Below are 17,029 nucleotides of genomic sequence, written 5' to 3' on the forward strand. Positions count from 1 at the left end.
ATCATGTATTATATAGTGACTTATGTGGATCGACATGCCTACTTCTCTAGATGAAGGTACAAATGTACGAGAAATGCTTACTTCCACAACAGTATCATGTATTATATAGGTGACTTATGTGGATCTAACATCAACAGTATCATATATTATATATGTGGATCTAACCTGGAGGTGTGTGTGATCAACTGCTGGCATTTATTATTGCCAGCAGTGGTCAGCCATTGATTGGGTTATATGTGTCCTTCCCGTGTACCTAGACTGCAGGCAACTCAATATAGCCCGGTCTCCATGCCAGTTTGGACAAGAACATTGATTACAGTGAGGAGAGATGGATGGGGAGTATGGACGTGGCTCTGCAGATTCAGGCTTATGGTATACACGAGTTGGAATGGCAATAAAAAAGGTGTTTTTCACCAGAATAACCCTAGAATAGATTGATGAAAGATATTTCTTGATTAAAAACACTTGGCAGAGTGAGTGAGTGAGTATTTCAGTCATATCTGTAATCATAGCCAGTCAGACAATTATCGGAACAAAGCCACAAGTGATACTGGTCATATATATATGTTCACCATATCTCTAAATCCCTCAAGGATTCTTATCAGGTCCAATCAAGGATTCCAACACACTCTCATTGGATCCTGGTGTGGCTAAGGGAAGCAAGTCTGGTTAAAGCAAATTTGAGTTGACTTAGAGGAGTAGGCTATTTATGTTTCTTGAATATCAAAGTATGAAAACAATGGAACAGTTCATGCATGTACCATTATTTCCCCTTCACTGATATGTCTTGCACTTAATGATCTGCTGGCTGTGAGTGAACTAGACTGATCTTCACAAGGAGCCATACAGTATATTGCGTATTGATACATGTAAGAGATCTTTGTTTTTTTGGCCACTGCTTCAAGACATCAGGGTTTTTTTCTCTGGAAGGAAAACGAGTTTATTTGGGGGGACAACTATTTTCAGGGTATTCTGCATGTCCAGCGAACTTTAATGTTTGTTCCATGTGGGTCCCCCAATGCAGTATTTATAGGAACAAGTTTGGTGGGGATTTCTTCACATAACCCCTCTCCCCCCAACACACACGAAAACCCCACCACCACCACCACAGTTCTATACAATAGATGGTTACAGTTCTATAAAGTGGATGGTTACAGTTCTATAAAGTGGATGGTTACAGTTCTATAAAGTGGATGGTTACAGTTCTATACAATAGATGGTTACAGTTCTATAAAGTGGATGGTTACTGTTCTAAACAGCAGAAGTTACAGTTGTAATCAGTGAATGATTACAGTTCCATAAAGTGGATGGTTACAGTTCCTAAAACTTGATGGTTACAGTTCTAAACAGTGGAGGTTACAGTTCTATGTTAGGCTCAGACAATCACTGCAACACCCACCTTCCTGTCTGGCTACGCTGGCTTGTGTTCATCAACTCCTCCACAGTGCCGACCACAATCCTCCCACAGGCACCAATAACGATCAGCTCCCGACACTGTCATTTTGTAATTAGCGTTCTATAGTTGGCGTAACACACAATCTCAATGACCGATGTCCAGTCTCACCACCAGGCAATTTTGTATTTATATCAGCACCAGCAAATTTGTGTGTACATCACGCGGGCTTCAATGTGGGAGAAATTGATTTCTATCAAACTATCAAAGTTCACGCTGGGGAACTGTTCTCTTCATATGGCCTTTTATTGGGGGTTTTATGAGTACTTCCAGCAATTCAAATCTTTAACACGATGCGCCCATCATCTATACATATAGCCCGTTGTCATATTTCAGCGTGTTGCCGCTGGCGATGGAGAAATCCAATTTCCATGGACAGGACGAGATTATGGTCGCAGATAACAGACAGAACTCGATATAGCGCTGATATTATTGGCCCCCACAGCATTATAAGGAACTGTTCGTTATTTCACTTACTAAACATGAATGTTTCATGTCCGTGTACAAACTGTCACGCGGGTTCTCTTCCAATATGATACTTGGAGAAGACACAATTTTCCAGATATTTGCAGACCAGTGAATATCCGGGGTAGACTAGGTCTTCTGCAGCCCATGCTTGCCGTAAAGGCGACTACGCTTGTCGCAAGAGGCGACTAACGTTTTAACGGGATCGGGTGGTCAAGCTCGATTACTTCGTTGATGCATGGCATCGTGTCCGAGTTGCGCAGATCGATGCGCATGAATCCAATCACTGGATTGTCTGGTCCCGACTCGATTATTTACAGACCGCCGTCATACAGCTGGAATATTGCTAAGTGCGGCGTTAAACAACAAACAACAAACAACATACTTGGTTTGTCAACCATGCCTGTGTTCGTGATCTTCGCCAAAGTTGGTGCACTCCAAACACGACTAAAGCTGAAAGTTCAAAGCCGCTTTTAATCCAAAATGACTCACTCACGTTGTTAATCGACCTAAACTAAAAGTGGTGTGGAAATGCTGGGAAAATGGGTTTTTTCGATAAAAACTAAAATATCAAACTATTTGGAATCTATACCTAGTTAGACCCTTAAGATATTGAAATTGCTACAATTCCAAAAACATGTGTTTACCGGTAAAATAACGTTTATTGTAATGAATGCAGACTTTAATTAAACATGATAAATAGAGGGTATTTCATGTGTATATCACGTTTCTCTCATAGAGTGAAGGGGGGAATGGAGATAGTTTCACGAGTGGCGAATATTTGAAAGGTTTTAAAGGTGGTTGTTTGGTCTGATTTCATTTGCAGAGACATAAGACTGACCAAGAGGTTTTATGAAGATTTAACCGAAGGAATAATTTCATTTCGCGCTTCTCACACGCGTGCTGTTGGCGTGGTTCTTGTGGGCCACAAAAGTAAATACTTACTTAATCACCATCTAATCATCAGAATTATCAGGTCCATGCTGTTCAGCGGGAATCTGTTCAGTCCCTCTGCCTCTCAGCGGATGGGAACCTTTGGGCTTAACATAAATAATGTCTGCTCTCCAGCAAAAACTTAGTATTTTGCTTCTGGCAACGATGATGCCTATTGCTGTTCTGCTGCTGGGCGGTCGGGTAGCCTTGTGGTTAAAGCGTTCGCTCGTCACGCCGAAGATCCGGGTTCGATTCCCGTTGTTTCCCTGCCTAGCGCTCGTCACCAAGGGGCTAAAACAAGGACTGGTGAGCTTGGTGTCACCCGCCGTGATAGTGCTGGAATATTGATAAAAGTGGCGTAAAACCATACTCACTCACTCACTCTGCTGCTGCTGCTACTGCTTGCTGGTAACTCAAATTGCCAAATAGAGCCTATTCTAATCATAGCTTAGGGCAGCCATCTTCCCGAGGCAAGAGAGTTAACTGACTATAAAAGTCCAGTTTCCACCCTTGCCGAACTAGGCTGGTATTATTATATATGGAGTTACATTTTGGCTGGACTAACGAGTCTATGTATAGTCCAATCAAACTCGCGCACCAAAATCGAAATCCGGTTCGTAAACTGTCGTGCAGATTTCAGTCGATTGCAGGATTTGCAAAGCATGTGCACCGCCAATTCGTTGTCAGCAGATATTTTCCAAATCTTTTCATGTTTATAATCAAGGTGCTCACGTGATTTGATGCATTTCGCGTTGTAAGACCCGTTTATATATCTTGATTATCGATCAGATGGTCCTGACTCGGCGCCACCATTTTGTGTGAAGCAAACGCAAGTGATGAGAGAGGTGGAATCTGATTGGTCCATAGGAGAGGCTTAAAAGGGACATAACTGGTAATAGCCACTGGTGGCGCTACGATCATGCCCAGTAATCCCAGCCTAGTTCGGCAAGGGTGGAAACTGGACTTTTAAAGTCAGTTAACTCTCTTGCCTCGGGAAGATGAGGCCAGCCCACACGTCCAGCCACACCTATGACCTTGAACCCAATATACATTTTCTGATTCCTCTTGCCTTGTCAACTTTACAAGGCATATAACTTACCATGGGGTGTTTCAATAAAATAACATTACTTTTAATACAGTCGGCCAAAAATATTTATCAGCAAACTTGGAGTGAAGGTTTCACCATGTTCCCACAATTCCTAAAAGTCTCTGTTTAAGCAACGTATTGTTTGAGTAAAATACTGCGAATATTTTTATGTAAAGACATAAAGATCATCAACTTAATAATGGTTTATTTGTGAGAATGAGACCCATGGAGATCCGGGGTAGAATATGTCTTCAGATACCCATGCTTGCCGTAAAAGGTGACTATGCTTGTCGTAAGAGATCGGGATCGGGTGGTCAGGCTCGCTGACTTGGTTGATGAATGCACGTGAAGTACCCTGAAATATCCGATGGAGGGGCGTGAAGTAACATTGAAATATACGATGGAAGGGCGTGAAGTAACACTGAAATATCCGGTGGTGGGACGTGGAGTATAACATTGAAATATCCGATGAATGGGCGTGAAGTAACACTGAAATATCCGGTGGTGGGACGTGGAGTATAACATTGACATATCTGATGGAGGGACGTGAAGTAACACTGAAACATCCGGTGGTGGGACTTGGAGTATAACATTGACATATCCGGTGAATGGGCGTGAAGTACCCTTAAACATCCGGTGGTGGGACGTGGAGTATAACATTGACATATCCGGTGAATGGGCGTGAAGTACCCTGAAACATCCGGTGGTGGGACATGGAGTATAACATTGACATATCCGGTGAATGGGCGTGAAGTACCCTGAAAGATCCGGTGGTGGGACGTGGAATATAACATTGAAATATCTGATGGAAGGACGTGAAGAACGATGAACAATGCAGAAATTATACAGAAACTATACAGAATCTGTACAGAAGTTATACAGAAACTATACATAAGTTATACAGAAACTACACGGAAACTTAACAGAAATTACACAGAAACTATACAGACATTACACAGAAACTATGCCGAAACTACACAGAAACTATGCAGAAACTATACAGAAGTTATACAGACACTACACGGAAACTTTACAGGCACTACACTGAAACTATGCAGACACTATGCAGAAACCATACAGAAACTACACAGAAACTATACAGAAGTTATACAGACACTACTCAGAAACTATACAGAAACTACACAGAAACTATACAGACACTACATAGAAACTATGCAGAAACTATACAGACGCTATACAGAAGCTACACAGAAACTATACAGAAACTACACAGAAACTATACAGAAACTACACAGAAACTATACAGACACTACACAGACATTATACAGACACTACATGGAAACTTTACAGACACTACACTGAAACTATGCAGACACAATGCAGAAACCATACAGAAACTATACAGTGAGTGAGTGAGTTAATATTTAAAGTCACAGCGGCAATATTTCAGCCATATAGTGACTAAATCAAGTTATATATTAATACATATAGACATTAAAATCTCGACAAAGGAGAGAAACTATACAGACACTACACAGATACTACACAGAAACTATACAGACACTACACAGAAACTACACAGAAACTATACAGAAACTACACAGGAACTATACAGAAACTACACAAAACTATACAGACATTATACAGAAACCTTGCAGAAACTAAACAGACACTACACAGAAACTACACAGAAACAATACAGAAACTACACAGAAATTATACAGAAACTACACAGAAACTATGCAGAAACTACACAGAAAGGGCCTGATGATCCGTGCAGAAAACTGATATCCACCGTCGTATTACACCAACTCCTACATAAGCTACACAATGTTTTAAATATAAGACAAGTTCAATTTTTCAAACATACAATTCCAATATTATATTAGACATCTCTCTCTCTCTCTCTCTCTCTCTCTCTCTCTCTCTCTCTCTCTGATGGAACGTTCTCGCTGCAAGGAGCTATATTACGCTTCACATAATTCGTCACCGGACCGCTGCATCACGAAATATCCCAATAGAAACACCCCTGGATTGCCACTCTAATGCTTCCTTTCTACCATCGACCTTTAGTGAGTGAAATAAAAATACAATAACTATCAAAACCTTTTTTTGTCCAAGTGACCTCTTAAAGTTACTGTCGGTCGGTTGAAATAAAACATGCAATAAAAGAGAAAGTGTTTGGGTTTTAATGGAATAGTATCAGTTCCCTTCCTGTATTTACAAACATTGAAATGTCTTTCATCATTTATATCAGTTACCATTCTCCGAGAGGAAAAATAATTCCATCATTAATTGGGTGGAAAATAACACTAGAAACTGCTTGATGATGAAAATACAGGAACAGGAATTTCACATGAGGATTTTTCGTGCATTAATTATGATAAGTGTAAAAAAAAGTAAAGTATTTACATCAAAATTGACCTTTTGTGGTGAAAATGAGATTAATATTTATCAAAATATGAAATGGGCGCATTCACATTACCATGTGATTACAGGACATGATTTACTTGGCATTAGCACTGACACTGGGCGTGCGCACCCAACCAAGGGCCGATATGAAAACATTACTCCGCAACTTAGCTTCCATATTCCAAGTAAAATCTTGAACAAAATTCGGCATCCCATAAGTTTAACGGATGACCTGAGGTCTTTTCTAGGATTTTCTCCGAATATCAAGATACTGCACTGGACTGATACGAAAAAAACGGACTTTTGACGTGATTTGTTTGCAATGTGTATGGTAATTTAATTTTATTCCAGCCAAAAAACATGAAATTGCCAGGGTTTTGCCAGATCTGAAGTAAGGAAATTGGAAGAGTTACCGAGATGGACGGGACCAGAGCATTGCTAATGTATTGACAACCACATCAATCATCGTGGTAGTTCGGTCTATACAGGGCCTGTAGAGGACTAGGTGACCTACCCTCAGTCGATCTTAGCGCTATTTACGACTATCGTAACTCCCACTTGCTAACGTTGACTAACTATATTCGTAGTGCCAAATGGTTTTCCCAAATTGCGGCCCGATCAACAAAGCGTTCGTAGCGCAATGAACATCGTAAAATCACTATCATACCTTTGTGACAAAAATCTTAAGCGGTCCACACAGCTATCTTATAAAAATACCTCGTAAAGTTAAGATAATAATTACGCTTGGTCTGTATCTATCGAAAACCAAATATTCATGTTACTAGTTTTAAGATGGCGGTTTATTTTTGCCCGTTCGTTGTCGTCTGTGTCGCGTCTGTTTTAGTGCAGTCTGACGTGGCGCTTTGGGGTGTGATTGCAGGATGCTAGTTATCAAGGCGTGTCAGCTTGATGTGGGAGGAAAGCCTGGAGTGATGCGGGTCATTTCATACTTTGATGAAACTCAGAAGCCTGGCAAACATGGAACTCGAACCCACGATCATAGGATTCTGGCACACCTAATGGAGGCAACTCAGGGATGCACTGCGTCTTAGACGCCATCATGGGCCACTCGTGCAGGTTAATTTTCTTAAATTGTATGAACATTTGATTGTCAGAGTGGACGCCATCTGCTTTAGATTGATACACAGGCTCGGAGGTCCATGGCTTCTTCCCCACTGGGGGCGCGCGCGGTAGCCTAGTGGTTAAAGCGTTCGCTCGTCACGCCAAAGACCCGGGTTCGATTCCCCACATGGCTACAATGTGTGAAGCCCATTTCTGGTGACCTCCGCCCTGATATTGCTGAAATACTGCTAAAAGCGGCGTAAAACCATACTCACTAACTCCAGTGGATAAATCATCTACCTGAAGAGAGGAAGGTCAGTAATGTGATCCCCGGCTGAATAATACCAAAGGTCATTAAAACATGTAAAAGATTGTACATGTTGTTACCCTGCCTAGCACTCGTCATTAAGGGGCTTAAACAAGGACTGGTGAGCTTGGTGTCCCCCGCCGTGATATTGCTAGACTGTTGACAAAAGCGGCGTAAAACCATACTTACTCACCCACTCTTCCAAACTGCGAAAGCTGTCATGTGGCCAATGGAACAATGTAACTTAATTAATAGAAAATTCGTATCGAGGGACACCAATAATTGATTCACTTATTATCATAGTGGATATAAAGCCCTGTCCCTGAGTAACGAGCGAACGCTTAGTGCTCCAGGTCAAACATCATGTTAGATACATTGTAGATACTGTCGCGCGGTGAGAGGTCCGGGTTAGAATAGGCACCTCGAAACGCAGCTGGGCGAGCGAGAGGCGACTGCATGGATCGAGGGGTCACGCTATGACTCGGTTGAGTCTCACGCGTTGCTCAAAATATCTATCACTGGTTCGTATGATCCAGGAGGTGTCATTTAGCTGGACTATTGCTGACAAACAAAACAAAGAGAGCAACTGTCATGCATCTACCTTCATGGTATTTGGACAAAAATAGCATTTTGTATGAACATTATTGGTTTAAACAGGACAGCAATGTTCCAGAGTGAGTGAGTGAGTTGTGTTTAACGCCGCTTTTAACAGTATTCCAGTTATATCGCGGCGTGTCAGCTTAATGTGGGAGGAAAGCCCGAAGTGATGCAGATCTCAAATGTTTAACACTTCGGTGAAACCCACGAGCACGGGTACGGTGCTGACAAACCTAGAAACATAACTGGGGCGAACCGGGATTCGGACCAACAATCATAGGTTTCTGGCGTGTCCAAGGGACGCAACTCTGCACAGCGAACCGCGGGGCCTCAGACGGCAGGACCACCCTTGCCCCCGCAATGTTCCAGAGACAGGTGGTGAAACAAACACACGCTCGGTACTGTATCCGGAGGTACGGTGGCGCGCCAGGCATCTGAACAAGGAAAGTACATACAGTTCAAATTTGTTTGATTGTTTTTTTTCCATTTTCACAGTTCAGTGACCATAGTTTTTCTCCCCATCAAAGTATATTGAACAAAAAAGAAGTTAGTGATCATGAATATTTTTGGGATATTTTTATGTAATTGTGTGCTCAGCCTGCACTTCAATAAAAATTTACCCCACAAATATTCATGATCCCTTACGTTTTGGTTAGGTATAGTTATACTCCCTTGTCCACCTTTTTATTTTGGTGGTGAAGCGTCAAATGTAAACTCGGTTCCGTCTCTTCTTATCTCAATTAGGTGATGACGCGCAGCGAATGCCGGGAACCACATGAATGGTCTCTGTGGCGATGGGTCTTAAATCAATAACTCCTCCTCGAACTAATTACTTTTACCGAACGAACTCCGTGCATGGCCTGGTTGTGTGAGGCAGACTGTCACACCTTTTATGGACGCTTCAATGTCGCGGACTGCCGATGTCACTGCAATATTGTCCATCATGGTGCATTGGAGGACGATGCTTCTTCATCCGAGGCCTCCGTTTGGTCATGTTCTGTGCAGTGAAATAAATGCGTTGTGTGAAACTGAGCCATTATCACGCACACGCACACGCACACGCGGACATATGCGTGATAAAATTTGAGTGAGCTTTGATTTAGAATTCCCCAAACTTGCTCGGATTGCCTATAGTCCCCACTTAAGCTCGACTTGGGATCGGATTATTATTTCATGAAGTGAGAGTGAGTGTTGTTTTATGCCGCTTTTAGCAATATTCCAGCAATATCAGGGCGGGGCCCACCTGGAATGTGCTTAATGAGGAGCGGGCATTTTAACCATTGGGATACCCTGCACTGTTTCAGAAGACATGCTACAAACAAGCTTGTACAAAATTACATTTTTTTTTCAGACTCATGAGATGAACATTTTACTGTAGTACTAATGATACAATATGTTGAAGCAGCATGTAACACCTGAAAGAATATGTACGAAATTATCCAGTGCGCCGGAAATAAAAAATGAATACATCATAGTTCTCTATGAATGGATACAATGAAATCCCCGAAATCCTATCATTCTTATCTACACCTTATTTATTTCCGCTTGTCAATATTTACAGTTGTATCCTGTACTTGTTTTTTTATATAACGTTCAGGCACTTAATTCAATTCGAGCTATGATCATGTGCCAGCATCTTATCTGTACGAGTATGCAACACCATCTGAACAAGGGAGACTGCCTGTTTGACTGTCATTTGATAACTGTTTCAAGTGAGCTACAATGCAAATAAGTGAGTGAGTGAGCTGGGTTTAACGCCGCTTTTAACAGTATTTCAGTTATATCGCGGCGTGTCAGCTTAACGTAGGGGGAAAGCCCGAAGTGATGCAGGTCTCAGACGTTTACCACATCGGTGAAACCCACGAGCACGGGTATGGTGCTGACAAACCTAGAAATATAATCGGGGCGAACCGGGATTCTAAACCACAACCATAGGTTTCTGGCGTGCCTAAGGGACGCAACTATGCATAGCAAATCGCGGCGCCTTAGACGAGTGGGCCACCCGTGCCCCCCACAATGAAAATAAACCGTTTGACGGGAGACTTTGAAAACCTTACAGATGTAGTGACTAGGGTGACTGAAGTTTTAGAATAGGTAAGTTGAATCTATTGACAAGGCAATATAAACAAGCTGTTGCGTATCCTATTACTATATCTGGACCAGGCAAACCATTGCCCGACGACATGAACACAGATCCAAACCGCCAGGATATATGATGACACCGTCACACACCAATACACCAGGCCGTCCTTGCGTTCAGTGTTGTCAGGTTTGTCCATTTCTGTGAATATTAAAATCCATGGACATTTAAAGAACGGAAGGTTGGTGGTTCGATCCCCGGCCGCATCATACCGAAAGACGTTAAATGGCGGTACTTAATTGTTGTTACCATGCCCGGCGCTTGGCTTTAACCCAGTAAAACAAGGACTGGTCAGCTCGGAGTCAGTATACTCATACTGTGTCTGAGTAGGGTATACATGTTGAACGGCTAGCACTATCACCTAGATATGCACACACGCACACACGCATGCACGTCACTATATAAGTTCAATAACCTTGAACGCGACGTTAACCCCATTTCACCTCAACCCATCTCTCGTGAGACCGTGAAGATCCGGGGTAGAATAGGTCTTCAGCAACCCATGCTTGCCTTAAAAGGCGACTATGCTTGTCGTAAAAGGCGACTGACGGGATCGGGTGGTCAGGCTCGCTGACTTATTTGATGCATGTCATCGATCTCAAATGCGTGGACCTATGTTCATGATGTCAATCAGTGGATTGTCTGGTCCAGACTCTTTTATTTACAGAACGCCGTCATATAGCTGGGATTTTGCTGAGTGCGGCGTAATACCAAACCAAAGCCAAATCAGCCACAACATGGTGTACCAGAAAGGAGAAGTAATTTTCCAGAATTACGCTGCATTGACTATTGGAGCTCCAAGCAGCGCTTTGACGGCGGAAGTGGGCGGCAACGATGTATGGAGTTTGATTTTGGCTGTGAAGGATGGACTTCCACATAATAACACAGGTCCTTCGAGACCAGCTAGGCCATTTGTTGATGACAGTGGTTGAACAGAAGGATCTGGTAATAGACGGCGAACTAACGAAGCCCTTTGACCGGTTTGCCGGAATTTCTTTCCTGAAGCAACATGGTGTCGAGAAGATTTTCAAACTTGACCCTTCTCAGAAAGTCATTCACGGAAGTGAGAGACGAATTTACATCGTTCGTGCCAAAATGGTTACTATGAAGGCGATAGCAGATCAGATTAACGCGGAGAGGAATCGGGGAGATAAGCGGCTGTACACAATCGTTTTAGTTCCAAGAAAATTGGAACTCTGTGAAATGATTTTGGAAACTGAAGGTGTTTCGGGATACGTGACTATTGAAGAATTGCATCTGGACCTTATTCCATTGGATACAGACCTGATGTCACTGGAATTACCTGATTTCTTCTCTTCATTTTACATCGATGAAGACTACACATGGATACACACTGTGGCATCCTCTTTGGTCAATCTTGAAAATTTCTTTGGTGTTATCCCTGATGTGTTCTGTGTTGGTAAAGGGTCCAAGATGGTGTATGAACTTATGGACTCAATGAGAGGACTTTCAGGAACTCCACACCCAGCAGACAGCAGAAGTCAGATTGGACAGCTGATTCTGGTTGATAGGAGTGTTGATTATGTTACCCCACTCTGCACGCCAATGACATATGAGGCACTTCTGGATGAAAGATTTAAGATTGAGTGCGGTATTATCAATTTTGGCCATGAGGTCACTGGTAAAACACAAGATGTGAAACAACTGCTGACTTCTCAGGATGAAGTCTACAGGGTCATTCGAGATCGTCATTTTTCAAATGTGTTCACCTACTTGAGTTCCAAAACCAAAGAATTACAAACTGGTTACGACAAAAAGAAGGATTTGAAAACTGTTGGGGATATGAAGAACTTTGTTTCAAATGACCTCAAAGATTTGAAGGCACAGCACCGAACTTTAACCTACCACATTGGTGCTTGTGAAGCAATAATGAAGAAGAAGAAAAGTGAAGACTTTGAAGATTACATTAAGGCAGAGCATAGTGTCCTGGAGGGAATTGAAACCAAAGAAAATTTAACATACATAGAAGACAGTCTATGTAAACAGGTTTCCAGTTTGTCGCCATTGAAACTGTTGTGCTTGCTTTCCTTGACCCAAGGTGGGTTGGTGTCAAGCATTTACAAGAGCATAACCAATCAGTTCCTGCAAAGTAAGGGCTTCGAACACATGGTGGACCTCTACCAGCTCAAGAGAATAGGACTTCTGGAAGAGCAGACGGCCACCCTGACTCCAGCCAAGCCATTACCTAAGTCACTCCCAGGCATTGCCAAGTCTTCACAGTTCAGAACACTGGCCAAAAAACTTAATCTGATTCCAAAGTCTCTGGATGACATCAACTTACGGAGTCCTAATGACATGTCGTATGTTTTCAGTGGAGCCTACACGCCTCTGCTGTGTAAGATTGTTGAACAGATTCTTGAGCGGGGAGGACTTACTGGCATGGACGAGGTTATTAAACTTATACCAGGTGGCATCGTCCGTCATGATAAGACGCCACCCAATGGAAGCAAGAGCAAGTCTGACACAGTACTCGTGTATTTTCTGGGAGGATGCACCTTCAGTGAAATCGCTGCTCTCCGATATTTAGTGCGACAGTTCAGTCGGAAAGTGGTCATAGCAACAACTGCTATCATGACTGGAGATACTTTCCTGAAAGCTGTTCTTGAATAAAATTTGAAAAGAAACTGTTTGACAGTGCATTGTCTGTGGAAAAGTATGTTACCATGGTTACAGAACTCTGTGTGTAGTGTGAGAATAAGTGTTCATGATAATTATTGTTTAGTACTGGTATGACAGTGTATGGAGAGTATGAAAGACTACAAGATTTGACTTTCCATTTTGTCATGAGAGCATGAAATATCAAATTGAACATTGTCATCTGGTTATGTGATAAGTCTTTTATCAGTTTATAGTTTTAAGACACAAACATGACTTAACGTTCAAGGAAAACATAACCTTTAGATGTTATACTTGTACAACATGGACAACCGTTAACATGTGACTGGTAAGTCATATTACACACATATCAAAGAGTCATCATAAATTGTTAATCTGATTATGATCTCATTTCATTTATTCAATTTCACTCTTTGAGGAAAACTGACAACGTAACAATGCCAGACACTTTTTGATTTGGTTTACAAATTTCTGGCCCAAAAAATCAGGTGAGTATTTCAAAATGTTATATATTTTTTAAAAGTCCAAGTTCAAACATTTTGTTTTTATTTCCTCAAAATATTGAGTAGGTAGGTGGAAAAAAGTACAGGAAGGGGGAATGGGGAGAGAAACAAGTGTATAGTTACCTCCCTTCCCTTATACGCGCGTGTTCTGATTCGTCATAATTTTTTAATTGTTTGGATGACAAATTTTCAACAGGTTTTAATTATATAGTATTTGAAATAATATGTTTATATTGAAAGCTGCAGAAAATGATTTTTTTACAAATTTTACTTATTTGTGGTCAGTGGAATGAAAAACATGCTGCTTTTTCAATTATCACTTTTTGGGAGTCAACAAATTTGTAAACCAAGTTTAAAAAAGCCTGTTGAAGACCTGATTATCTAAAAAAAGCAAGTCACAAAGTGAAGGGCACTTATTTAGGAAACCAAAGGCAATAAGGGGGGGTTTGGTAAGTATGAAACAGCTTTGTTTGAATGGTAACAGGGGGGCTGGCTCTGTGTTAAACACAATGTCTTATGCCATGGTTTTAAACAGTTACCTTGGTTACTAACCCAAAACTAGACACAATTTGTAAGGTCTGGTATTTGTTTCAAAATATAGTATTGTCACAAAAACAACAATTCCAACATTTCTACAATTTTTAGGATATGATTGGACAAGTTTGATTGCGTGATGTACCTCCAACAATTGGCCCGAATTCTGATTACAAACTTAGGTATGGACAGCTTCTCAGATGAACAAAGGGGCGGTCGGGTAGCCTAGTGGTTAAAGCGTTTGCTCGTCATGCCAAAGACCCGGGTTTGATTCCCGGCATGGGTACAATGTGTGAAGCCAATTTCTGGTTTCCCCCGGCATGATATTGCTGGAATATTAAAAGTGGCATAAAACCCTACTCATTCACTACCAGAAGAACAAAGCAACCAGTATTCTGAATACTAAACCAGCATCATCAGCAGGAAGCTATTGTGATGTTATCATGATTATAGAATGACTGACAGATTGCTCAGTTGACAAAACTGTGTACATTTGGAGGATGTTTTGTACTTTTATAGAGTCGGTGTTCTGATCAGCCTGATGTACTCTAGCGAGCTACCCACCCTTGTCCTCATGTCTGCCTAGAAAAATATGTCATCCTGCAAGTGCTACAAGTTATATCCTATAATTAGATTATCGAAGAATCTGCTACATTCCGCCTTTCTGTTGTAAACAAATGTTAACTGTTATTCATTAAGTGAAATAAAATATCTCCTCAAAAAATAACCTTTGTGTCTGGATGGGTTTGATATTTTTGAGAACTTATAGATATGTGTACTCAAACTTCTATCATCATGATCATGTACCAGTCAGGGTGACCTTTTGTTTATGCGGCTTTTCAATTTCCATAACTCTGTGCAGGAATTCAATTCAACTGTTTTTGCATCTTTTATCCCTTTTTGCTACCAAATAGTATAAACTCACATGAAGAAAGGGATAAATAGTAACATACGTTTATTATGTTGGTATGAATGTAATTAAAAACAAAAAAAAGTAATGTTGGCTTTGAAAGGGAAAAATGTTCATAAAATATACTGAACAAGAAAAGTTGGGGATCATGACTATTTGGGGGATATATTTTGAAGTGACTATTTTGGGGATATATTTTGAAGTAACTATTTTGGGGATATATTTTGAAGTGACTATTTTGGGGTTATATTTTGTAGTGAAGACTTAGCACACAATTTCATAAAAATATCCATGATCCCAAACATTGTTTGTTCAGTATAGATTGCCCAATGATCAAAGGTGCCGCAATGGCCTGTTCATCATGTTCATCAGTGGCAAAAATTGCCTACAAAGGTCACCTCGGCTTTCCTATCAGATTAAGCTGACACTCCATCATGATCATATAACTGAAATAAGTGGAAAGTCATTTCACTCCATGTTAGATTGTCTAGGGGAGAGTTGTCGGCAATAGCCGAGCTGGAACCTGATGGACTGTAACATGTCTGGACCAGGCAAACTGCTCAAATGAATGGACCCAATAAATGGCCACAGAGTTGATCAGTGGATGACCCACAGCTGGGCCCTGTGGGGTGGAGATAGGTATGCCTGTGGTGTGGAGATAGGTCTGCCTGTCGGATAGGGATATATCTGCCTGTAGGGTCGGGGTAATTCTGCCTGTTGGGAGAAGATAGGTCTGCCTGTTGGGAGAAGATAGGTATGCCTGTGGGGTGGAGATAGGTCTGCCTGTCGGATAGGGATATATCTGCCTGTAGGGTAGGGGTAATTCTGCCTGTTGGGAGAAGATAGGTATGCCTGTGGGGTGGAGATAGGTCTGCCTGTCGGATAGGGATATATCTGCCTGTAGGGTAGGGGTAATTCTGCCTGTTGGGAGAAGATAGGTCTGCCTGTTGGGAGAAGATAGGTATGCCTGTCGGATAGGGATATATCTGCCTGTAGGGTAGGGGTAATTCTGCCTGTTGGGAGAAGATAGGTCTGCCTGTTGGGAGAAGATAGGTATGCCTGTTGGGAGAAGATAGGTCTGCCTGTTGGGAGAAGATAGGTCTGCCTGTTGGGAGAAGATAGGTATGCCTGTTGATAGGTATGCCTGTTGGGAGAAGATAGGTCTGCCTGTTGGGAGAAGATAGGTCTGCCTGAGGGGGTGAGGATAGGTCTGCCTGCGGGTTGGGGATAGGTCTGCCTGTGGGTGGGGATGGGTCTGCCTGTCGGATAGGGTTATATCTGCCTGTAGGGTCGGGGTAGGTCTGCCTGTGGGGAGAAGATAGGTATGCCTGTGGGGAGAAGATATGTCTGCCTGCGGGGTTGAGATAGTTCTGCTTGAGGTTTAGGGATAAGTCTGCAGTTATCATGCTCGATGCAAGATTTTGGTTCCTGCTCGGCAATATGTTCGTACGCTGAGCTACGCTCCAGACTCCATTACTACATCCACATGCAGGCCACTGTGATACATCGCCCTGGGTGGCACTGAACACCATTCACTCTCTCACTTTGGGGGGCAATGTACATTCCATCGTTTATGTGAGTTAAAACCTTTTGAAAGCAGTTTCAGCATGGACCAAACAGTTAAAATGAAGATGGACAACATTAGATTTACCCCTGCCATGCGTACATCTTATCTCCACCTATCCACCCAGGAGACCCGTGAAAATTCCGGGATAGAATAGGTCTTCAGCAACCCATACTTGCCGCAAAAGGCGACTATGCTTGTAAAGGCGACTAACGGGATCGGGATGTCAGGCTCGCTGACTTGGTTGATACATGTCATCGATCCCAATGGCGCAGCTCGGTGTTCATGATATTAATCACTGGATTGTCTGGTCCAGACTTGATTATTTACAGACCGCCGTCATATAGCTGGAATATTGCTGAGTGGGGCGTTAAACAACAAACCAACCAACCACCCACCCAGGGTCATCATGTACGAAATCCTGCATTTGCTGTGAAGAGTTGCGTCCCTTAGGCATGCCCGAA

The 17,029-nt window shown here is 42.1% G+C and overlaps 1 protein-coding gene across 1 annotated transcript; it reads left to right on the forward strand.

Annotated features, from left to right (window-relative positions):
• Positions 1-11,260: 11,260 nt before the first annotated feature.
• LOC139473940 (vacuolar protein sorting-associated protein 33B-like) lies at positions 11,261-14,945 on the forward strand. The gene has a single exon (XM_071256763.1). It carries the CDS (start codon positions 11,282-11,284, stop codon positions 13,046-13,048), a length of 1,767 nt encoding a protein of 588 aa, XP_071112864.1. The 5' UTR covers positions 11,261-11,281; the 3' UTR covers positions 13,049-14,945.
• Positions 14,946-17,029: the final 2,084 nt, after the last annotated feature.

Source organism: Haliotis cracherodii, unplaced genomic scaffold (genome assembly GCF_022045235.1).
Source record: "Haliotis cracherodii isolate W230 unplaced genomic scaffold, xgHalCrac1.p SCAF_3, whole genome shotgun sequence".
Taxonomy (NCBI): domain Eukaryota; kingdom Metazoa; phylum Mollusca; class Gastropoda; order Lepetellida; family Haliotidae; genus Haliotis; species Haliotis cracherodii.